This window comes from Streptopelia decaocto (assembly GCF_964273445.1).
Source record: "Streptopelia decaocto genome assembly, chromosome: 9".
NCBI classification, from domain to species: Eukaryota; Metazoa; Chordata; class Aves; order Columbiformes; family Columbidae; genus Streptopelia; species Streptopelia decaocto.
In genome coordinates this window covers 1,241,254-1,266,036 of record NC_138664.1, presented here as the reverse complement: position 1 = coordinate 1,266,036, position 24,783 = coordinate 1,241,254, and the positions used below count along the sequence as shown (strand labels likewise).

The 24,783-nt window shown below is 43.0% G+C and overlaps 1 protein-coding gene across 2 annotated transcripts; it reads left to right on the top strand.

Annotated features, from left to right (window-relative positions):
• Positions 1–327: 327 nt before the first annotated feature.
• On the top strand, positions 328–24,783 carry SCG3 (secretogranin III; the record flags this gene model as incomplete). 2 transcript variants are annotated; one of them, XM_082061044.1, is made up of 12 exons in its annotated part: positions 328–412; positions 1,104–1,156; positions 1,719–1,764; positions 1,847–2,062; positions 3,092–3,234; positions 4,145–4,306; positions 4,625–4,802; positions 6,833–6,949; positions 18,174–18,257; positions 18,871–18,999; positions 20,555–20,623; positions 24,321–24,783. In XM_082061044.1, the coding sequence occupies 12 exons, from the start codon at positions 328–330 to the stop codon at positions 24,437–24,439; spliced, it is 1,401 nt and encodes a 466-aa protein (XP_081917170.1). In that variant the 3' UTR covers positions 24,440–24,783. The 2 variants fall into 2 exon arrangements, with proteins under 2 accessions (XP_081917170.1, XP_081917169.1); XM_082061043.1 differs by having other exon boundaries at positions 20,555–20,635.

Genomic DNA, 24,783 nt, shown 5'->3' with positions numbered 1-24,783 from the left:
CCCGGGAGCGGGCGGGCAGGGGCTGCGGCTGGCGGGGCCGCGGAGCGGGGCGCGCATGCTCCGCCGGCCGCGGCCCTCCCCCGTCTCCTCCCCCCTGCCCGGGACCGGCGGCGGGGACGGGATCGACCATTTCTGCGGGCGCGGGGACGAGCGGCCGAGCGCGGCGGCGGCGCCGGCGTTGCGGAGCGCGGCGGTCGGCAGTGCCGGGCGGTTCAGCACCGCGCCGCTGGACAGCGCCCGGGCCGCGCAGGGCAGCGCGGCGGGAGCCCCGCGGGCAGCGGCCCCGTCCCCGGGCCGGGCTCGCCCGCAGGGCTGCGCGGCCGCAGGATGTTCGTCCGGCTGGCGGTCGCGGTGCAGGTGCTGTCGCTGCTGGCGAGCCGGGTGCATGGCTTCCCCAAACCCGCGGGCCAAGGTAAGCGCCTTCGGTAACGCGATTGCTCCCAGATGGGCAAAGTTTTGCAGGGTGTAAGTGGAGGAAAGGAAAAACTTTCCTTCCACTTGGCTAAAAGAAATTAGATCCTAAAGAAGCAATATTCCTGGTGCAAGACGCTGGATCACGGAAGTTGCAATATAATATCAAAGTGAAGACATAGATGCCGGTAGAGGGAAAAGCTCTGAATTTTTTCAGCCTTTTCCAAGCAACGTTTTCGTCTATTCTACAGCAGTTTCTGCACAAGTCTCTCTCTTGCTCCCTGTCTCCCCTGGTATTCTGGATGTAAGAGATTTTTAATCTCCCGGTTGTGCCAATCCGATTATTGCTATTTTAGTCAATCTCTTACAGCATTTTTCCCCCCAATTTTTTTTTGAGTTTTCTCATCAGAAAGGGGTCACTGAGTCTACATCTGTGTTTCTGTTACCTCATTGCAGAGCCCCTCCCTATGCCCCAAGCAATCTTATTGTTTTAAATGTTTGACATTTTTATTGTATTCTCAATCTTCTAGGAACACTGTTGGTTTTTTTTTTTTACATGAACTAGCAGTTGGCGTCATATTTAAAACACCATGTTTTATGGGAGAAAACGATAAATTAAGAAAAAATGTGCTGTCTCTTTGTAGTCACATGCATCATATAACTGAGTATATATGTGTGTTCATTTATTCTAGATAAATCTATACACAACAGGCAATTAAGTGTAGAAAGACCTTTGGAGGAACAGGTAAGTGAAATGTAAAATATTTACAGTGGTTTTTAGTTTGGGTATTCTCATAATATGTTGAGCCTTCAGGTACCAGATCCATGAATATCCTAATGGCTCAACAAATCACTTAAAAATACATTTGTCAGTAAAGTAAATATCGATGGGGTTGGGTACAAAATAGAGTTTCAATAATTTTAAGAACTAGCACGTAGAGTTTTACTGTCCAGCATTCCAAAAGCAGGTTGTCAGCTCCAACAGCTTATAGGTGTGTAACCCCTTTGTATTGAAGCTACCGGGAGCTCAGACTGAAGAAGAAAAACATAACTGGCATTTATTGTAAAATGGAAAGTCTGTTTCAGCTTCTCAGAGTGTCTGATTCTGATCAGAGGATGCCTTTGTACTGACAAAAAGTGCCAACCGCTTAATCATGTTCTGCTTCTTAACGCCAACTTCTTACTAAGAGGGAAGATCAGGCATTAAGGCTTCTGCTGATATTGATAAATTAAAGGGTCACACATTTTGGTGTATTTATTCCTTCTGCCTGTTTGTCGGTTTGTTTGTTTTATTTTTGTATTATCAGATTGCTGAAGCTGAGGCAGACAAGAACAGGAAAATAGCTCCCACAGGTAAAACATCTGTCTTTGCTTTATAGTGATATTCATGATGGTATAAGATTTTATGTCATGTGTGCGTTGATATGTTTTTCAGAAAATAAGCCAGAGTTCAGGAATTATTCCTTTGTTGATGACCTGAACCTGCTAAAGGCGGTAGCAGAAAGAGAGAGGAATGCAAAGGAGAGGGAGTCCATTAGAAGCTCGTTGTATGAGCAGCAGCTGGCCGTTGACGATGCAGACTCCACCAAGAACCGCAGGCTCGTGGATGACTATGACTCCACTAAAAGTGGCCTGGATTATAAATTCCAAGGTATTCTGTAATCATCTTTCGGTGACTTTTAGGTTAGGCTTCTCTTGCAAACTGATTGCAGTCACGAATGTTGTACTCACCAGGAGAAAAGAGCTCTGTTTGTTACTGGTGTGCAGTTTCAATTCTTTCCAGTTGTATTCTTGTCATATTACAATTAGGTTTTGAAACACAATATAAAACAATTGCTGTTGATTTTCGCAGTCTTCTTCCATGGAGGAAAACCCAACAGTGTAATCTGCATTATGGTTTTTAGCAATTTTGATTTGATGGAAGGAAAATGGGACACATTTTAAATGAAAATGTATTCTGGTTTGAAAGGAAGAAGCACTTTTATGCAGAGCTAAATCGCATATGTTTGTTTCAAATGTTACATGCAATGTTAGATAATTCTCTTCATCACAAAGCTAAAAGAAGTTTCCAAGGGCCAAATAATCTTTGCCTTTACTACAGGAGTAGTTAATTGACTTGCAGTTCGAATCTGCTGAGAGTTGTGAGCAGCATTTAGCTCAGGATGTTTTTAATTATATCAAAGTTTGCTCATCACAGACCGAAGCTTACTCATCATATACACTTTCCCATTGGTCATATAATATTATTTGCCATAAGTAATGATTACATAATTAAAACTTCATTTGCTGAAATCGGTGTTTGTCAGGATCTGTTCTGAACTAGGGGGCCACACAATGGCAGTAGATAGCGGGAAGATGCGTATGAGGGGATGTGTGAGCAGTGTTCTCTCATTCTTACAACTTTCCTAGGAACAGGAGAGTGTGCTCCTAAGAGTCGTCTTTGCTCTTTCAAAAAAGCCAGGCAGAAAGACATTTTTCAGATGTGGAAAATGGACACACAGAATTTTTCATTGGGACTGATGTGTTGGATTCCAAAGTGTGTATGGAATATATTCCTACTGTGTTTCAAAAGCGCAGCTTTGTTCTGGAGAGAAAAAGACGTGGGCAGATATATTTTACAAGATGTCTAATCCAAATGAGTTAGGACAGTGGGCACACAGTTAAACTGTAATCCTTTCAGACGACCCAGATGGGCTCCATCAGCTGGACGGCACTCCTTTGACTGCGGAAGACATTGTTCAAAAAATTGCTGCAAGAATCTACGAGGAGAATGATAGAGGAGTGTTTGACAAGATCGTTTCAAAACTTCTAAATCTGGGGCTCGTAAGTATCTTGCTAATACTTCATTCAGCTGCTTTGGGGGTTGGTTTAATGCTCTTTGTGTCCAGCTATTAATGCTGACTTGAGTGAAAATGAGGGGCATTCGGGGTCTAGGCTCATTCCTATCCACCTACTAATTATTGTCACGAGCAGACGTACAATGATGCTGGTTAGTTAAGGATGCATTTCTCATTGTTACTGGGTTTTAGCAAGACTGCATTTGTCTCTGACCTCTGGATATCCCAATGGCTTTAGCCTTTGCAATATGGGATCCTTACATTTTAAAATACTAACCCTATCTTTTCTGCAGTGGATTTTGCCATCAGCAGTTGCGTGCTGGGTCCCACTGATTGCAAAGGGAGCTGTGGGACAGCTGCATGGCCGAGCTTTCATACAAGCGACACTGCTATGGAGCAAAGAGAGAACATTTTAATGATGCCATAGAAAGCTATTTGGTTTTCCCCTTTCTGCATTACTGTATTTTGTCGTAGTTACTCAGTTGTACATAGGTATGTTGCAGAACACATACGTTTATACACACACTAATGCACATACACAGGTCTGCTTCACTTGCAGCTCCGTCTTTCCAGCTGGACTCCATTGTGTTAAGCCCCATATGGGCTTGTTTTCCTACTGGAGACAATATGTGTGGGTGGGTGTTTTTTATGTATACACACATCATTGATAAGTGTTTGTATGTGTGTGTATATACATGTATATAGATAGAGATGTGTATATCTATGAATACATGTATACACACATATCAGTGAAGGTATTACACCTAATTTGGCTGTGCTGAGCTTTGAAGCAAACATATATAAAGCAACCTATTTACAAAGCTCAGGTTTCATATTGATGTTTTAATCCAGGAAAAACACTATCCTATAAGTACTCTGCACAAATATTTCAACAGATCACAGAGAGTCAGGCCTACACGCTGGAAGATGAAGTGGCAGAGGTTCTACAGCAGCTGATCGCAAATGAAGCGAAGGATCGTGAGAAGGAGTCTGAAGGCTTCAATTACCCTCCAAGCAGAGCAGACAGTGATACAAAAGAAAAGCAACCGGAAAAAATGGTAATTCCGTAGCTAATCATTTTGACTCACTTGCCAAATGATACAAGTAGACCAGTACACTGCTTTGCTTTAGGGAATAATTAGTGCAATCTGGAAACTAAAGGTGTTCTTTAAGAAATTCCATCAGATAGGAGAACGTATCATGAGTTACTCTGAGGTTTAAGCCAGATCCCAAATTGAAATAGCTTTGGAAAAACAGCATAGTCTTTATCTCATAATTAGGAAAGTGTTGACATAAGATTATGATGCTGTTTGTTGCTCTATTAACTCTGTCACCAGAAACAATGTGCTTATATTTTTTTAATGTCTTTTGTGGAGATACTAAGCAACGCTGCTAAGGATGGTTTCATTAATGGAGAAACTGATGATACACTGGACAACACCTGGTCACCATCTAATGCCTTGGAAAGAAGAAATGAGCTGCCTTCTGAAGATAATTTTGAAGACCTCCAATATTTTCCAAATTTTTACGCGCTATTAAAAAGTCTTAACTCAGGTGAGCTCATCATGTGTTTACAAGGACATTTAGGAAGAAAAATAGATTCTCTCTGTTTTCTCCTACTCCTTTCCCTTCTCTTTCCCACAGATTCCCCAGTTGCAAGAGACCAGGTACTTTAAAAATGTTCTCTAAATGCATAGCAGAGACTAATTTGATTAGTGCATATGGCAAAACATTGGGAGGAGCAGCACTCAGAGCTGCAGACTGTGTGACCTAGATAGCCCTTCCCATCTTGTGCTGTATAATTCAAGAGCCCTGAATTCTTTTCATTCCCGTAAGGGCATGATGAAAAACTGGCAAATTGTTTTCTCCGGAGATCTTTCCAGTAACATCCGTGTCTTCTAAGCCAACAGAGATCTGAGTAAGCCACAGCAGAATCCTCACCGTGATGGTCCCAGTTAATGAGGCTGAGCCTCTCAGCCTTTTCACAAACCACAGGTTTGCCGCTTATTGCAGTGAAAGCTTTGCACGTCTCTTCCCATTCCGGTGCGAGACGTCATTGCCTTCCAGTGACTGCAGGCAGGATCGTGGCAGCTCGCCACAGCCCCTTTGCCAGCACGCTCTGCCACACACCCACTCTCCTCCTGCAGCCAGCGCATCTTCTGCTCTCTCCAGAACAGCCAGCAGCAATTTATTCTGTAGATTCCTTGTCCTGCAGGAGCCTTAAACTTGCTTCAAACAGTCCCCATGAATGCCCGAGCGGAGAGCTAGAACGAAACACCTCAGGGCACATTTTGCTTATGTTGGGTCTAACGGGTTATCAAGCAGAGAGAAGCAGGTCCCGCTGGCCGCACATCTCCGCATTGGCTCCTGCTTTGTGCTGCTCGCCTGCCAGCTTGGATCACGCCGGAGGAGAGGGGATTCGATTGCATCCTACAGATGTGTGTTGGGAACAGGGGCCGGCCCTCTGCCAAGGCGGGGGGGACGATCCTGACTGTCCCTGTGTGACCGTCAGTGTCCCTGGCTCCGCTGGGGTGACAACCTGGGCTGTGGGAAGAGCTCGTGTAGCCGTGTGCTGGGCAGTTCCGTGCTGCTGCTGCGGAAATAGCAGTAAGATTTTTCAGCAGATAAAGAAAATGGAAAAAGAAAGCTAAGTAGCAATGATCATGAAGATAATCAGGGATATGTGTGGGCAAGAAGGTGAATTTTTATAATGAAAAATCACTGTTCATATCCTATTCCGGAGTCATGATCCTCTCAACCATGCAATATTATGTTTTTCCAGTAACAGTCATGGTCTTGTGCACAGTAACAATCTCATTTGAGACAATGATAGGACAAGGGGTAATGGGATCAAGCTGAACACAAGAGGTTCCACTTAAATTTGAGAAGAAACTTCTTCTCAGTAAGGGTGACAGACACTGGAACAGGCTGCCCAGGGAAGTGGTGGAGTCTCCTTCTCTGCAGACATTCAAAACCCGCCTGGACATGTTCCTGTGCGACCTCACCTAGGTGTTCCTGCTCCAGCAGGGGGATTGGACTAGATGATCTTTTGAGGTCCCTTCCAATCCCAAACATACTGTGATACTGTGATACTGTGATACTTCATATTTCTGTAAATGAATCCATGGATCTTGTAGGAGAAGGGATCTCTGAGCTATCTTCCTCATACAGAACCAGACCGGTCTACTGAGTACTTCACAGACAAATAAAAGATAGACAGAGATTGTAGAAAACTCTGCCTGTATCTGCCCTCTGACCAGCACTTTCAACTCTGCCGAGTCACTTCATCTCAGTGTGTTTAGTATTCTTATCTGCAAACCAGAATTAATACCATTTACCTTCCATGAGATAGACCTTCAAGACAAAAAGCTATAAACCCTAAAGTTTTAAAGTGTATTCAGGTGAACTTTGCAGGAGTGATTTAAAGGGAAAAACGTACAGTTCTCTTTGCTAAACCAGGACAGCATTTTCTTTTTAGTGATTAGGTCATTTTTTGTGCATGAGGTTTGTGGACAGTTTGCAGAACTGAGTTTTTCTGAGTGGCCTGAAGTCTTTGACTAATTTTGCTTTATCTCCTCGCACAGAGACGGAGGCAAAAGAGAAAGAGACCTTGATAACCATCATGAAAACTCTGATTGATTTTGTGAAGATGATGGTGAAATACGGAACGATCACACCTGAGGAAGCAGTCTCCTATCTGGGTGAGCCTCCATGCTTTATGCAACAGTGTTAGCAATGCTATGTTCTTACTCTGCCAGCAGTGATGATTTTATTGCCATCTTCCTAGCTTTTATGAGACCTGTTTCAGACTCACTAATTGGAAATCATAAAGCTGTGCTTCTGAATGATCGATCGGTCTTTATAGCAATGTTACATTCCAGACTGCTTTAATCTTTCCATCTAATGAAGGAAAGGTTATTTATTGCATATGTATTTAGAGGGTTATTTCACTTCCACACCTGTGAAACACTTGATTTCAATGGTTTTGTGTCAGGGGAAGGTTAGTGTTTGGCTTAGTTATATTCGGGTGGATCAGCTACCTGCATTTTCCAAAGAGAACGTAGCTCTTCAGCACCCTTCATGTCACCTGTAAGCAGCTGGAGCTGCAGGACCCAAGGCCATGGTCTCCTACCAGGTGAGGCTCCTTCTGTCTATGGGAGGCGTTACATCTTGGTGCAGGAGTAGTGTTTGAAGCAGTCGTTCCTGGATCCATTTTGGAGCCTGTGGTTTTGCAGATGTTGTAAAATTGTTATAATATCCTGAAGAGTGACTTTGGAACAACCTGGGTTGGGTTTTTTGTTTTGTTTGTCTCACACAGCTCTCCTGGCTTTTGCAAACTCTTTCACATGAGCTGTTGATAGTTTTCCTTGTTAAACAAGGAGAGCTACAGAACAGCGGCTTATCTGCATGAGCTCTATACAACCCTCTCATGTTTCTGAAGTATTCCTGGGCTGGGTTAGCCTCCAGAGCTTTTCTTCACATCAGGGCAATTCTCAGCGTAATCAATCACCGGTCTGGTGATTATCTTTCATGACTCCTGCTGGCTTGTTTGATATGGGCTGTTGCAGATACCTGATTGATTGATGCAACCGTAACTGTATGGTTTGATTATCAATTACTTGGCTGCAAAAAAACCCAGTGGATCATGTTTCACATTCACCTCCTCTCTAAAGAATTCGTTATATCTCTGACCAAGATTATCCCTTTATTTTCTGTGAGAAGTTCTTGAATTTTGGAATATTTGGACATCTTATGCTACAGTTCAGCTTTATTTCTCTGACATTTAAAGATAGACGCACATAAAGAAGTGGTTGATTACAAGCACAGTTGTTTGTTTCAGTATCATTCTACAAATGAAGATAATATGGCTTAAGCAGATCCTGCCCTCACTGATAGTGTTGTGCCAAAACTTAATAGGCTAAATTCATCCCTGACGCAAGAGCCCTGAGATAATGGAATTACACTCAGGATGTGTTTTTCCTGCTAAAATTCAAGGCAGTTGTTCATATTGACTTGACTTTGAGTAAATAAATACTGTAACCCTGGAAACAAATTGCCATGATGACATAGTACAGGGGGCAGGGATTAGGTTAAGAGTTTCAGAGGTCTGATTTAGTCTAGATTTAAAGTAAGACTATCAACTGATGTATCCAGACTCTGCCTTGCAAATGAGCGATCTATGCAGAGCTGGATTTTGTGTTCCATCACACAGCTCACTGGAGTAGGAAAAGCTTTCTCGTAGGTCTCAAGTTGCTTCTGTGGTATTCTTTTTTTAGACCTGCTGTTGAGAAATGGCTTTAAAGCTGACCTTCATTTATTGAGCTAGCATTCTCAAATAATCAAGAAGAGCAAGCCCAGGAGAATCTTAGCTTTTTGCAGTATCCATAAGCAGTTTTATTGCCACCATTATTGAGCTCAAAGTTACAACATAATATACCCAGTAATACATGAATAGGTGCTTGGTGCAGTTTGGGTTAGGGGACTGATCCCCAGCTGTATTTATTATGGTATATAAAGGTATTAGTATGAATATCTGTCAGAGAGAGGAAAAAAATAAAAACATTGGCAGCTTTTAGTTGTTCCCCCAGTCCAAAATCAGTGAGCAGATCCTGTGCTTCTTGGTGGAAAAAACCCACTGGGTCTGTGCAGATGAATTATATCCTTCCTTTGTTACAGTGGGAAACTGCCTAAGTTACTTCTCCCCACTCCGCGGCTGAAGCCGTGCGTAAGTTATGTCCCTGAATTATACATTCAAAATAATAAATCATTTACTGGATCAAGCCACAAGCTTTTGGGCCTCTCACATGGACACAGAGCCAGTGAATGTGAATGCACGTGCCAGGAACAGCTGGTTTGGGATTTGGAAACCACAGCATTATGTCATCATCATTGTGTCTTACTCTGGGGGAAACTAACTTGCTGCTGCAGTGAATGATGTTATTAGGTTGAGCTTTCAGTTACAAAGGCTGTAGCTGCAGTGTGGTGCAAGAGAAGCACACGCAGCACACAGAAATGCAAGGAGAAGGCGTTCATGTTTTATGCGAATATTCATTATTATGTAATGCATATCGAAAAGCTTTACGTATGCTAAATACAATCTGTAACACAGAACCCAAAAACCAAAACCAATGTAGTCATACATATGAAAGAGGAGAAAAAGTGCTGCCTACCTTTTACAGTATGTATTCGGAAACTGTAGCTCTGGAAACACTGATGAGAGGCTGTAACAAACTGATATAAAATGTGTGTTCAGCCAAAATGCATCATATTTGATAATTGCCCTGCTGGTGGCAAAATGCCACTATCTGCTCTCACGCTTTACTTTCTTAACTAGGAACGCTCTGTTTGATTTGGGAGCAAATTTTTCTGTGGAATGAAAGCCTCATTATATGTTTGTAGCCTGTTCAAAGGATTCCAGAAATCTTTCTAGAAAGCCGGTTGCATAAAAAACGGGTAGTGATTCCTCCATGCAGAACTGAAAGGACGATATCCTTCATGGTGCTGAGTGCTGTTCGAGCCAAGAGCAAAACTCACTTTGATTCATACAGGGCAGAATAAGCGACGCATTGCATAGGTACTTGTACTGTTTGAATATTGGTTTGTGAATAATATCGTACTTTCCTTCCTTTTCCTTGTGTCTGTTGGGCAGTGTCATGGTAGAGATTCACTCTGATAGCTTTTCCATCAGCGCCATCCATCACAGCCCAGATAAACGCTAAAGAAAAGCTTCATCTACATGGCACAAAGAAGAGGATTTTTTTGTGTGCTGAGTGAATTTTATTATGTATGCCAGGCTATCCAGCTAATTTGAAAACAAACCCATACCGGTCCACTACCACCCGGTAAAAGCTCTATTTATAGTATTTATGTAAACTATAGTTTTGTCATACATTTATTTTAATAATATTGTTGTCAACTTAGAAACAGGAACAAATGGTTTCTGCCAGTTTGTTCAGATATTAACACATTTGTAAATCATCTCCCACTGATAAGATCAAACTAATGAGTGATTTTTAGAACTATTCTGGGAAATATTGGTAATTAGAGCCCAGTGGACCATAACAAAAATAGAGCTTTCAGAGATTCTTAAGAGGCACAAGTGTGTATGTATTAATTCATTTTACACAGTACACTGCTGATATTCTCCTGCCGTGCACTGCCTGCAAGAGTAGATTTGTAGCAAATTTATCCATTGCCGCCCTGATCAAATGAAAGTTGTGTTATCCAACCAGCTATTACCCTAGAAATGTAACTTAGTTGTATTCTTCTGTGGAGTTATCATTCCTGGACTAGAACATTGTGGTGGCAGCTCAGCCCCACGGAGCCGCTCGCTCGCTGCCCCGGCGGATGGGGAGAGAATCGGAGAGTAAAAGTGGGAAAACTGGTGGGTTAAGGTAAAGACAGTTTAACAGGTGAAGCAAAACCCGTGCACACGAGCAAAGCAAAACAAGGGATTCATTCACCACTTCCCATGGGCAGGAGGTTCAGCCACCTCCAGGACAACTGGGCTCCATCACACATAGCGGTGACTTGGGAGGACAAACGCCATCACTCCGAATGTCCCCTCCACTTTCTTCTTCTTCCCTTAGCTTTACACACCGAGCACATGGAATGTCCCTTTGGCCAGCGGGCTCCGCTGTCCTGCATGTCTCCTCCCAGCCCTTCGTGCACACCCACAGGCCAGCGCGAGGAGCTGAAACTAAACATCAGCGTGTTATCAACACTGTTCTCATACTCAAACCGAAACACAGCACTGTACCAGCTACCAGAAAGAAAATTAGCTCTATTTCAGTCGAAATTAAGACATACGTGTAGCACGAACTTTTGACATCAGTACTTCTCTGTCTCATAGATATATCAGGGCAACAAAGATGATTAAGGGAGTGGAGCACCTCCCTTATGAAGAAAGGCTGAGGGAGCTGGGTCTCTTTAGTTTGGAGAAGAGGAGACTAAGGGGGGACCTTATTAATGTCTATAAGTATATAAAAGGTGAGTGTCAGGAGGATGGAGCCAGGCTCTTCTCGGTGGCAAACAACAATAGGACAAGGGGTAATGGGCTCAAGCTGGAACACAAGAGGTTCCACTTAAATTTGAGAAGAAACTTCTTCCTGGTGAGGGTGGCAGAGCCTGGCCCAGGCTGCCCAGGGGGGTTGTGGAGTCTCCTTCTCTGCAGACATTCCAACCCTCCTGGACACCTTCCTGTGTAACCTCAGCTGGGTGTTCCTGCTCCATGGGGGGATTGCACTGGATGAGCTTCTGAGGTCCCTTCCAATGCCAAACATACTGTGATACTGTGATATAGAAGCTTCATGTTTATACTGCATATAATATGGATTTTATTGCACCTTATGATTGAGGTTGGCCATTTTGTTTTCAGTTTCTAAATCAGGGCTTCTGTATCTTCCACAACTGAGCAACACTGGAGAACAGAAAGAGGCAAAGGAGTGGGAAGAAAAGTTTGAGCACTCTGTAGCTTTGCTCCTTCTGAGGGGCATCCCACTCTTAACCTCCTTGTAGTAGAGCATTTAGCTTACTGGAGCCACAGTTTACAACATGCAGACTAGATGGGGAGCCAATCCCCCTTTAATGAAAAGGGAGAACAGAGAAATTGCTCCGGCTCATCAATATGCAGTGTTTGAGTGGCAGCTGCCTCCTCCATAGCCCGCAGCGAAGGCGCCTCTCCCGCCGCCTCCCCCGGGCTCTGACTCACTGTCAGAAGCCACACGCTCCCCGTGACTGAGCAGGAGATGGTGTTGGTTAGACATGGGCAGGAACAGATGTCTCTGTTTACCTCTCCTGCCCCCTCATCGTTTGTTCTCCAAGGACAATTGGAAAGAAGACCAAACTGCAAGACAACAGGGAGATGGATGGTTCATTGGTGACTATTGCCGAGGTACACGCACACTCATTAGTTTGGTCCTTTCCTAAAGTTACTGTTCGGCTATTGTTTTACTATAATATTCTCTTTTAACCAGACTGAAGCTGCATGAAAAGAATATCCAGGGGAAAAAGAAAAGGCATAAAGACCCCTATGTTGATTTGTAACGTGCCCTTGCCTCTTTGTGCTAAGGAATACGGAAGAGCCGTTCTGCCGCTCGCGCTCACACTCGGTACCCTGGCAGCTCCAGTGCTGCTGCAGGCAGAGCTCTGGGATGTCCCCAGCACAGCCCAGTGCAGAGCAGACACAATCGGGGAGAACTCGTCTGAATACTGGGACTAATCCCCAAAGTTCTCATCAGCACAGACGCTGGAGGCCAGAGGTCTGATCCTGGTTGTTGTTTGGTTAGGCAAGAACGGGCACAGAGCCCAGCGCAGATCAGGGCGAGCCCCCACCGTCCCTGCCCCGCTCGCCGGCCGCGGCCGCGGGTGCTCCCTGCTGCGCCCGGCGGGGCTTCCAAGGGCTGGGGGGCGGCATGGCCAGACCGTGCCAGAGGCTGCAAGCGATAGATGGGCGGTGTCGTGTGGACCTTTTGTTCTTTCCTTCATTTTAACCGGGCAGATGAAGGCCAGTGACAGTGTTTCATTCAGCGAACTGTTCATGCATAATACCTTCTTTTTCTTTTTTAATGTCCTTTTTTTTTTCCCAAATGGTCTGTTGCTACTGTAGGTTTTCTTCGTAAGCATTAAAATCTTTAATCGATTTCCCTATGTGAATTTCGTTGCCCAGTGTTATTTTATCATATGACTGATGCATACAGCTGCCAGTGGGAGTTATTTAATTTCAGGCAGCTCTCTTTTCTCTGTTTATTTCGTATCTGATGAACTGAGGTAACACAGCTGCCAGGATTCCGTCCTGTTCTTAGGAAGACCAAGGACTCTCTCATATCTGACAAGTTGGGGGCACCCCAGATGGGGACAGGGGGCCGGATGCTGAGGAGCAGCAGTGATGGTGTAAAGTATATGTGAATGCTTAAACCCGACATGAGTCTGCATGGAGATAAAAGGCTGTGGGGACAGGGAGTGTGCAAAGGCCCAGACAGGACTGCAATGCAGGAAGGATGTTGATCGCAGACCCCACTGCAACTTCACAGCTTTTCTTCCTGTAGCCTCGTCCGTGTCTGCCCCACGCTACTCCTGCATTTGCACAACCACGAATGGGGTTGTTTGCCCCCACTGCTTAGACCTTCTCTCTTGTTTTCCCTCATTTAGACTCTCACGGCATAGAAAATAACCGGGTAGCTGCGGTGTGGCAGGTCTATGCAGCTAACCTCGCAGTTCTACACCCCGCAGTGCAATGGGCATCACCCGCGGGGGACAATGTGTTTGAGAGCCTGGTATTCCCAGTATCCATAGGATCTAAAATTCCTCTGATATCTTTTTGAGAGAGATCCAGTAGTTTTAGTATTACTAATTCTTTTTCCCACCACATTACATGACCGTCATATCATGTACAGAACTGCGCCACATAGCTCTAGGAGACCTGGAGTAAAGCAAAGGAAACGCCTGTGGAATATTGAGAGGATGAAGCTGGGAAATAGTCTGTGAGGTAGGGAATTTCATAAGGAGATTTGGTCAGAGCTTTGTTCACCTCCAAACACATCTATTTAATGGTGTTTTACTTCTTGACTTGCTTTCAATGTGCTTGCCAGGTGATACTGCTGCTGTTGTACTTCAAGCCGTTGTGACCGCGTTGCCTGCACTCCGTGTCCAAGCGATGGCCGCACCCGCGTGGGTCAGTCCCACGGCACTGTCAGGCTTCGGACACATCAGCACGGCAAATCTAACAGAAAGATTCAAAAGAGAAAATGCCGTATTTTGACACGTAAGGCAGGAAGTTGGAGAGGAACAAGAGGGTTGCGAGGCTAAAACCCATCTGTAATTCCACAATGGAGGGGTTTCTCTTGTGCATCACATTTAAGCAGTTTATATGACATATGCATGAAACATGTACGAGTTGACTAAAGGTCCAACTTTGCTTTTGGCTGCATTGGTGAAAATCCAGAGGGTATTAACAGTGTTTGGACCTGCACTTACGTAAGCTAAAAGGAAGGTTTGGCCAAAGAATGAACCAGCTACGCTATTCTCACCAGAACAGTCACAAGCAAACGCTGGGGTGTCCTGAGCTCTGTCACAGGTGTCAAAAGGCCTTGCAAGTTCTTCAGGTTCATCTCTGGCACGATATAGAAGAGCCCTGAGAGAACGGTGCTTTTTTAATGCCTGCAATCCGTGTGTCTCGTGCATCAGTCACCAGCACAAAGCCACAAAGCCACCAAGCTTTCCTGCTGAAGCTGCTGTAGTGTGGGAACCCATCAAGTAAACTCATTTTTCATCTATCGTTAAGACTGATTTCAGGTACCGTGACCATCCCTTTTTCTCCTTGAACATGCGCAGCCCTTCTGTGCTGTGTGAAAGCAGAACAGCCAGGCAGATCTTTCTGCAGAAGTTGGATGACATGAAGCCTCAGCTTCAGTCAGTTTGACAAGGATAGAATGTGAAGCTGCCTCCCGGCCGCAAGACAATTACGCAGACGAAAAAACCCTTTGCAGGAAGATTCGTGAGAGTCTGGAAAACACTGTGAATCTGTCTATCTGTAGAGAAGGGTCCATTTCAGGCTCTCATTGCCAATTCTGTTAAATACTTGGATGGGTACATTAGTTTCTGCCTCTCTAATAAGAACAAAGTAATTTAATTTGTAATATTATTTCATGTACTATCTTTTTCCATGGATTTAAAGGCTATTACTGCAGTGCATTCTCCCAGAGTTAAGATAAACACTCGGATTTTATGCCATTCAGATTTTTGAATACCCAACTCAAAAGACTTCAGAGTTTCGAAAGCGCTGGGAGTTTGCATTTTCAGGTGCAGTTAATAGGATCTATCAGTGTGTGGTACCTGTGGAAACGGGGCCCAGGACTCCAACTAGGAGCCCTCCTGCATCAGGAACGCTTCATTCCGGATCCAGGAGCACGTTGGAACGTGAGGGAAGGCAGAAGGCAGATCCCCCAGCTCCTGCTGGCTGCTCGGAGCCACCCGGAGAGACCCGTTTCACAGCGCAGGTCGCTTCCATTAGCTCAGCAGTTATTGTCCTGTTCTTTTAATTAGCGCCATTTCAAATAAGTGTCCGGCTCTGGGGAAAGGTCAGTACCTTTCTGAACTCTTCCTCTGTAAAACTTAGGTTGCCAGGGAAACGATGCCGGAAAAGTAATCGGTTCTCGTTAGAGCTGCACACGCGCCGCGCGTTGCTTGGCAAACACTGCGCGGGCTGGCCCCGCAACGCACCGCAAGTGCAAACATGGTTTGGAACAACACCAGCTGTTACAGGCAGGCATTCGGAAGGGCAAAAAGGGCAATAAATCCTGGTCAAGGAGAACTGGGATTCTCTGATAACATTCTCTCTATTTTATATATATATATATATATATATACACACATATATAGGTACACCAGGTGATCCCCATAAACATAGAATATTGAGAGGATAAAGCTGGGAAACAGTCTGTGAGGTAGGGGATTCTCTGATAACGTTCCCTCTATTACATACATATATATATATATATATATATAGGTATACCAGGTGATCCCCATAAACGTAGACTGTTGAGAGGATAAAGCTGGGAAATAGTCTGTGAGGTAGGGGATTCTCTGATAATGTTCTCTCTCTTACATATATACATATATAAATATATATATATATATAGGTACACCAGGTGATCCCCATAAACATAGAATATTGAGAGGATAAAGCTGGGAAATAGTCTGTGAGGTAGGGGATTCTCTGATAACATTATCTCTATTATAGATAGATATAGATATAGATATAGATATAGATATAGATATAGATATAGATATAGATATAGATATAGATATAGATGATATAGATGATTATAGATATAGATATAGATATAGATATAGATATAGATATAGATATAGATATAGATATAGATTATATAGATTATATAGATTATATAGATTATATAGATTATATAGATTATATAGATTATATAGATTATATAGATGATTATAGATATAGATATAGATATAGATATAGATATAGATATAGATATAGATATAGATATAGATATAGATATAGATATAGATAGATAGATAGATACACCAGGTGATCCCCATAAACATAATTACAGAGCTGACTCCCCTGTGTGGCGCAGAACATAGAGCTGCTTGTGAAATGCGGAGATCCGTGTTGCTGTGCCGCCCAGCTAGCCAGGTAGCGTCAGTGTTTCTCCTGTAAAGTGTAGTCCTTATTAAAAGATCTGTCATATAACCTTGTCCATATCTTTACCGATGAAAGATACCGGGTTTTTAAGTGAGTGTATTTGCATGATGAATGTATTTGCACGATGAACACCAGTTTAGTACTCTGTTTTCATTAAGTTATATTTAATGAAGCACAAAGTTCTCAGCTGTATAATCTTATCCTAAAAACTGTGCCTCTTGCAACAGAAAAATCCTTATATTCCTGCTGGAATACTAGTATGGTACTGATTCAAGGGTTTTAAAAAGCATCTTAAGCTCAGCTGAAAGGAATGTTTACGGTCTTTTCAATAAGCTTTGGATTAAGTGATTAGTGAGGCATCAATAGCACCACTGTCATTCTAGCTTGGTTTTTCTGTTCATCAGTGGACGTCTGATCCGGCTCACAACCCAGCCCAGGCCTGGTTAGTTTAGGGTGTACGGCAGGGCCAGAAATCGCATTGAAAGGATATGTACCAAATGAAGATAGTTTTCACCAAAAAATAACCCATAATGCGATGTAGAATTGACAGGCTGCGATTAAGGAAGGTGCCAACAAAAATTGCTGGCATTTGAATTTGATGTGAATAACAGAGCAGAGAGGACTCGGGCAGCCAGGATGATGTGATTCCTCATCCGATGGCCGGCGGAATTGGTTCTGCTGATCTGCCACCAAGAGAAATGTGCTTGCTGAAAAATGAACCCTTAGGTTTCAGGGCTGAGTATCTTTCTGATGGATAAAAGGTTGGTTGGTCTTACACAGAAGATACGATCTAAAATATTTACCAGCCCTATAATATCTATTATGCCACAGTTACCACACCTCATACTGAATATTTTAGCTGTTTATATAAAGATAATATTGCCAATTCAAAACTAAGTCTCGCAAAAATACCCCTCCACCCAGCTGACGTCTGTCGCATTTTGCATCCATGTGTAACTGAACCTTTAAAAAAAGCTGATGAAGGGAAAGAAAATTCGGCACCGTAGAGGAAATACGGCAGATTGCACGATGACCTGTATTCGGGAATACCACAAGGACTTCTTTCCCCACATAAACATACGATGTTTACATCTGAAACATCCATCTTGATGAAAAGGTGGTTTCACTTCCAAAGTAGATGAGTTTTCTAGACTTTTAGAACTACATACACAGCCACATTTGTCTGCTGGGCTTTCAGGTAAATGCTTGACTTCAGCAACTTAAAAGAACAATTTGTTTTAGTCACTTTGATTCAGATATTCATTAATCTAAATATATTTTAAAACTTTTTATTAGACTTCTTTTCCAGTGAAACCATCTAAAATCCAGACAGATAAGCAGTTTGGGATAGTATTTTCCCATCAGGATGAAGCACGTGTTTCATAGTCTTGTATACTTTGTGGAGTTAATTAAGCCCTTTCATTGCTTTCATCAGAATAAATCGCTACAGATACTGTTATATGATTTAAATATGACAATAGGTATGTACACATTTGCTGTCTGTATGAATACTGGCTGTATTTGGTACCCCTATTGTCATGATCTAGTTGTCAATTTTTTTAAGATTGATCGAAGTTCCATAGAGCTATTTGTTTGTTTTTTTGGTGTCGGCCCTGGATTCGTTCTTCAGAGGCAAGGATGGAGACCGCTCCTTTAGCTTTCCACCTACCATTCCAGCTGGTGGTGTGGAGAACATCGTTTATCTGTTGAAGACTAACAAGGGTTTGCTTTTGTTTTGCCTTGATTTCTAGAAAACTTGGATACAATGATAGCTGAGCAGACGAAGAAGAAGCTCGAGAACCCTTCTACTAAAGCCAGAACAAAGCTGCCAGCAGGTACTTGTTCTACAGTTTTCTCTCCTGGGATGACATGGGGTTTAACCTGTTCAGCTAGAAGCATGTTAATGGCTTTAGATCCAGGCTGCAGGTGACAGTCCCTCGAGAACCTGTGGCCACAGCTGGGGTGTCTAAAACACAGCAAGAGGGGAAGTTTTCCTTCATTGTCCGACCTTTGAGAAGTATACCCACCGTCCTTTTCCTCAGTGGGCTCCAGACATTACACGTATCCAGCAGCAAGCTCTAGCGATGCTTTCTAAGACTTCAATAATAAATCGAAAAAAAATAATCCTTTGTCAACTTTGGATCTGGTGAATGCAAATTTCCTATATTTTTTCTCCGCACAAAGGAATGTGCCTTGATGAACTATTAATACATATTATGGATTTTAGTCACCTGTGTTCAGCTGCCATTTGTAAGAGCAGAAACAGATGTTCCTATTTCCAAAGGTCTGGGTAGAGGTGACCTTTAGAAGCCACCTTGAGCCAGACTCCAGTGAGCTTCTTCCTCGATCGTCACTCAAGCTGCTTCACTCCTAAGGACCGTATTGATGTGATTTAGGAGTGCTTTTGGTGCAGTTGATACAAAAACGCTCTTACTGTTATTTCTGTAGACAAGAGCAGCGAAGAAGCAGACAGCACGAAGGAAGAAGCCGCTAAAATGGAAAAGGAATACGAAATTTCAAAGGATTCCACAAAAAATGAAGAACAAAAGGCAGCAGGAAACCATGAAGAGCCCAGAGGTACAACATAGCCATGGGTTTTGCTCCATCCCTATTCCAAGTGATTGGTATTGTCTTTGGTATTGTTTTTCCCTTGTGTTAGCATAAATACCTTCAGTTTGCAGTTAACTGGGAGCCAGCACACAACAGCTTGGTTTGGAAGTGTACTTATTTGCTTACTTTTAGATGTATGAAGCTATATCCCCTGATGAGTAAGGCTGTCATCTTTCACAGAACTGACAGCTCCTCTTGCATTTTGGCACAGCAATCAGAGAGATTTTGCTTCTTTCCATCCGTGACTTTTCAGTGAAATCAGATCATCGGGATATTCGATATTCTGAGTGAGCCCGTAGATCTCTCTAGTTTGTGTTAGAACAAGCGGGAACTGAAAAGTACTGAAAAGTTCTGCAAAGCGCAATCATTTGCATTGCTCACTGCCAGAGGTCACGGTTCATCAGCAGTTCACCTGTTTTACATCACTTTGAAAACCTGTTACACTCAGTTAGTGTCTCAATAAGCAAACTTAGTAGTTGCTTCAGCACGCCATGTAATGCCATGTACCATGCTGCACTGGACTGTAATAGCTGGAGTTGCTCTGTCCGTGGGGTGCAAATCGGCTGCCAAATCTGCAAGTCTGTCTGTTCAGTTTGGTTCGGGTTATTTTCCTTTAGCTTCAGAAAAATGTTCAGCCCGATAGCTCTTTGAAATTTCAGTTGGATCACTAGTTCTTTGTCTCACCATGCAATGGCCTTTGCTCTTTCACAGAGTAACTTACTACAAAGCTAACTCTGCACTCCCAGCTCAAAATTATGGTGTGTTTAATACTGTATCCACTTACTAATGGGCCAGACATGCATAGTTGGCAGTAGTAACCTTCTACTAGGTTTTTTTCTCTGACAAATGTAAGAACATTACATCAATAAAGCTCCAGCCAAGTTAAGAATTCAAAATCCATTAGCTGGAATATTTCTTTAGGGGCCTTATTAGGTAATCCTTGAACTAATTCTGTCCTGTGTGCATTCTGGTCCAAAAATAGCCATCGCTTTCAAATTTGAGCTTTAACAAGGAGTTATCATGGTCATTTTAATATTTTTTTCCAGTAGCTGTATTTCAACTTGTCTTTCCAAAACAACACAACCTCACATTTGCTATATGCTGTTAGTACTTCATTATGGAGGAGTTTCCTGACACGTATATGAACTCCAAGTTCTCAGTCTTATTTAAGTCATTCCTTGCTGTCTTAACAGCTTCATCTTTGTTGAACAATGATTATGATCAAAAAGCTGCAGGTTGCCTTCAATCCACATGTGCAGTGTCTGCGCACACCACAGAAAGCTGCGTAGACGGATGAAAACACCCATGATGCGAAGTTTGTGGATGAGTAATCTTGCACAGACAAAACCTGCTGTCCATCTGGGGGAATTTGGCCTGACTAAGGTTGACAGGACTCAGCTTTTAAACAGAAACTAAGAATAGTTTTAATCTGCCTTTGCCGTGACCAGGCTCACCCGGTGGAGCAAGTTGCGGCCGTCGCTGCTCTAAGCGCACGCCTGACTTCTCTCCCATCCTTCTCTAGGGAAAGCTGAGGCGTATTTGGAAGCAATCAAGAAGAACATAGAATGGCTAAAAAAACACAACAAACAAGGTAACAAAGAAGGTATGAAATAAAAAGCCTTGACGTTGGGATGGGCACCATATACATAACAAAGTGTGTAATTTAAATTGCGTGGTATAACTTCGTGTTAGAAGTTAACTAATAGTAATGTGAAACTGTGCTTGTCTAGATTATAGAGGTAATTAGTGGTGTTATAGATTATAGAGATAATTAGTGGTGTTAGGCTTAAATAATACAGGTCATGAAAAGTTAAATCAATGAATGAAAATAGTAAACTAGGGCAAATTCATGTAAACTGGCCCAAACAGCCACTGGCCACAAAACACGCAGTGAGTACCCAGTGGAAGGTGCTGTCAGATAGTTAAGGTCTGTCTGTCACCAGGTAACAGTCCATCAGTTCTGTCTAGTGCTTCATTTCTTCATTCAACACGTTTTTAAGTCATGATTTTGTACGTGAAGTAAATGTGTTTAAGATGTCTGGATGCACTCTGAAAAGCTGAGTGCATCAGACCGGCGCTGTGCGTGCCAGCACCAACAGCAACGAGCTTTGTTTCGTAATCATAAAGAGTTAAGATACAAACTTAAGTCACTAGCACTGTAATATATTGGATTACAGCCCAAATAAACTCTGGTAGCTGCAGCTCTGAGGCACAAAGCTGTGTGGAACAGGGTGCACAGGCTGTGCTGGGTTACATTGCAGAGATGGGTATGTGCTTATAGCTCAACACATTCATTTTCCTATATGGAACTCCATGATATGAAAGAATTTAAAATTTTCTTTTCCGTCTCTAAAATCATTTCCGCACAATGGCAGCAATGGCAGTTAGCAGCAGGCATACATATTTGCTCAAGAGTTTTCCTGCCAACTCTAATTAACGTTTCTCTTTATCAGTGTACTCATTACAGTAATTAGATCTTGGTTGTGTGATTGTTTCTGTGTCTGTATCGCACATACCGAGTGGGCAGCCCCTCACTCCCTATAACAACGTTTCCTCTGCAGTGCTGCAGTCTGCAAATGGCTGTGACTGCAGATCAATAGCACTTTATCTGCCTGGGAATGCATTAAGACATACGCTTTCTGTATAGATGGGTTTTCATTTGCACTAAAATATCTTTATTGTCCTCCGGCAATGGAAATGGGCCTTAAAGTGAGTGTACGTTATGACAAAATTAGAATAGTGTTCTTACTCGTTTGATACATTACATTTACTGTGCCTTTCCATACTTTATATTTTTGTAAAATGCTAATTCAGTTCTCCTGGGATGATGTTAAAGGAGGCGCAGGCAGGGGAAGCTGATCTGCCCGTGAATGCACCGTGCTGGTTCCTGCAGTGCAAGATTGGGGGTATTGATGTGCTCATCCATCACTTCTCCGCTCCAGCTCGCACCTGGGAGCCAGCGGAACAGTGATTCACAAAGTCATTTCGGTATCAAAATGGGCAGCCGTCTCCTCCCCCGCTCGGGGATTGGTGTGCTCACTGCAATACTTGAAGAGCTTTAGGTTTTCTTCAGGCAAATGTTTGTAGATCCTTAACTTTGTACAAACTTCAGTAGAAATTATTAATCATTCAATGACTAATGACCCTGGAAATGTTAATTTGTGTCTTGCCTATTATGGAGGCAAGTAAACTTGAGCGGTCTGGATGATTTACAGAGAAACCTGTCAAAAGCCTGGATTTTGGCCTGTTTTGCTTTCATGTCCAAAGTTTGTTTTGCACATATACATTCTATAAGCTCTGTGGGCTTGTCCTCAGTAGCTCCCAGGCCTGGCTTTGAAAGCCGTGCTCTCTAAGCCCAGCTCCTCTGCTGTGTAAATGGGCACCGTTCCCCCGCAGACATCGCTGCTGGGGGTCCTGCTGCCTTTAGTCTCCAAAGCACGTAACTGGGGGTCAGTTAACTAATACGTGCAAATAACCCGTTCAGATTTTTCACAAGGTACTTAGGTAGTTTATAGTTTCACAACACAAACAGGAGCCATTTAGGAATGAAAGTACATTCCAGAATTATTTGCAATGGCAAATGGCTTTGTTTGAATATGCAAATAAGACCTCACTTCATTAACTGTAGGAGTTTCTCAACTCGAGGTAATACTGCAGCTGTTGTGGTGAATATAAACCAAAGCTGATCTTTCTAATCACTTGCCCAAATTAATAGGTTGCAAATAAGTATTAGAAATCAACAGTTATCAATTTCTAGAAAAAAAAACAAACCAAATTAAATTGCCATGAGATATACGAATTAGCCTGAATTGGATAGGATCTTAATGGTTGTAAGTCTCATACAGAACGTTTAGTAATTAAACCTCCACATCTCCAATAATGATCTCGTTCTGCCACCATGGATGAAATCTCACAACCTCATGATTCAGTTGCTTTGTCCCTGGTACTCAGATCAGCTGGAGGGACAAACAGGTGACGTTCTCTTAGGTGGCGCTGGGGACAGAGCAGGTGGGAAATCCCGGCCCCGTTACAGCAAACAGGAAAACTCCTGTTCACTCAGGTACGGAGAGGACCCATCTGCTGGAGTGGAGAGTTCTGAACGTCACTTGTCTGTATTACTCACTTGAAATTGCCTTATACTGTTACAAAAATGTTCACAGGCATTAATTTGCTTCTTAATGTCTTTCTGTTTCTGCCCAGTTTTGGTCACCCACCCATAAAAAGACAGAAAGTCATTGCTGCCTGTTTTGTTAAGAACGTACAGTTTGCAAGAAGGTCCTTCTGCTTGTTGCTGTCTGGTGATGGACACTGAGCACATTGCAACATCAGTATTCATAGATTCTGGAGGTTCTGTCTGTGGAACAAGTAATTTATACTGAAAAATTCAGGATGTGTCTGTTTTTATGAAAGATCTTAATTCATTTAACTAAGTATGAGCCCTCGAGACATCGATGTTTTCCAGACTGCCCGCTTGTGATTGTAACAGATTAAGCTTTACATTTTATGCAGTCAATTATCTATCTAAAATTGGTACTGTGTTTATGTGCCAGCATACTGGATCTGTTGCCAGAGTTACGACTACGCAATACTTACCTTTTTATGTTATTTGAAAGCTGAATTCTTTTAATGGAAAGCAGTGATGTTTTCCAGCATGTGCAAAGTCTATTTAAGGTACATGGTGTGAATCACGCTGCATCAGTGCGGCCCCCGTGGTGCCGACTGACACACACGGGCCACCAGCGGCTCTTTGGCACTAACGCTGTCCCACACTCCCCTCTCGGGTCAGGATATCGTGTTCTGCAGCAACGTAAATATCGTATTATTTCTGCTTATTTTCAGGAAGTCACTTCCTTGAATTTTCACTGCAGGTGTTTATAGTAAGTGGGAATTTGACTGGGATTTCAACAGGAAACAGCCAATTTAACACTTTTGAACCCATGACACTTGTGAAAATCAGAGGGTTTCAGCCACTTTGGCCCGCAGACTAGAACATCCAGTCCCTGGACAAGAACATATTTTTCTTTAGCACTTGTCAGCAAGCAATCAAGAGCAAGAGTTGATTATTTCTTTTGAATAGTAAAAGCAGCATGACATATAAAAAGACTTTGGGCGGGGTTTTGATTGTTGGTTTGGGGTTTTATAATTGTTTTCACAGGTGTCACTTGCAGTGCATTCCCTTCATGTTGGAAAAACTGCATTTGTTGCATAAACCGTAGGCTGGTGCTGTTTCTTAAGCGGGGCGGTAGAATGGCAATGACTCATCGTGCCGATGAATTCTTATTTTTCAGACTACGATCTTTCAAAGCTGCGAGATTTCATTGATCAGCAAGCTGATGCTTATGTGGACGAGGGCATCCTGGACAAGGAAGAGGCCGATGTCATTAAACGTATATACGGCAGCCTGTGAAACAGCGGCTGCCAAACGTGTAGAGAACTAGTGTAGCTTCCCCCACCCGCCCCATGATTTCTGATCTGTTATTTTGAGGATATCATTAGAAACGCTCTGTTCACGTCGCACTCACAACTTTCTAGACAGAAATTAAGAGCTGTAGTGCTCCGTACACTTACTGCACACTGTATTCCCTACACTCGCAAATCAACCCTGAAGGGCAAATTCTGACACTGAATCTCTATTTGACGGGGTAAATATTTATGTAATGTTCTCTTTGATTTATCATTTGTATTCGGTTTGCTTTTGTAGATGAACCTGTCATTTCTGATGGAAAGTTTGTTTAACGCTGCGTCTTTTGC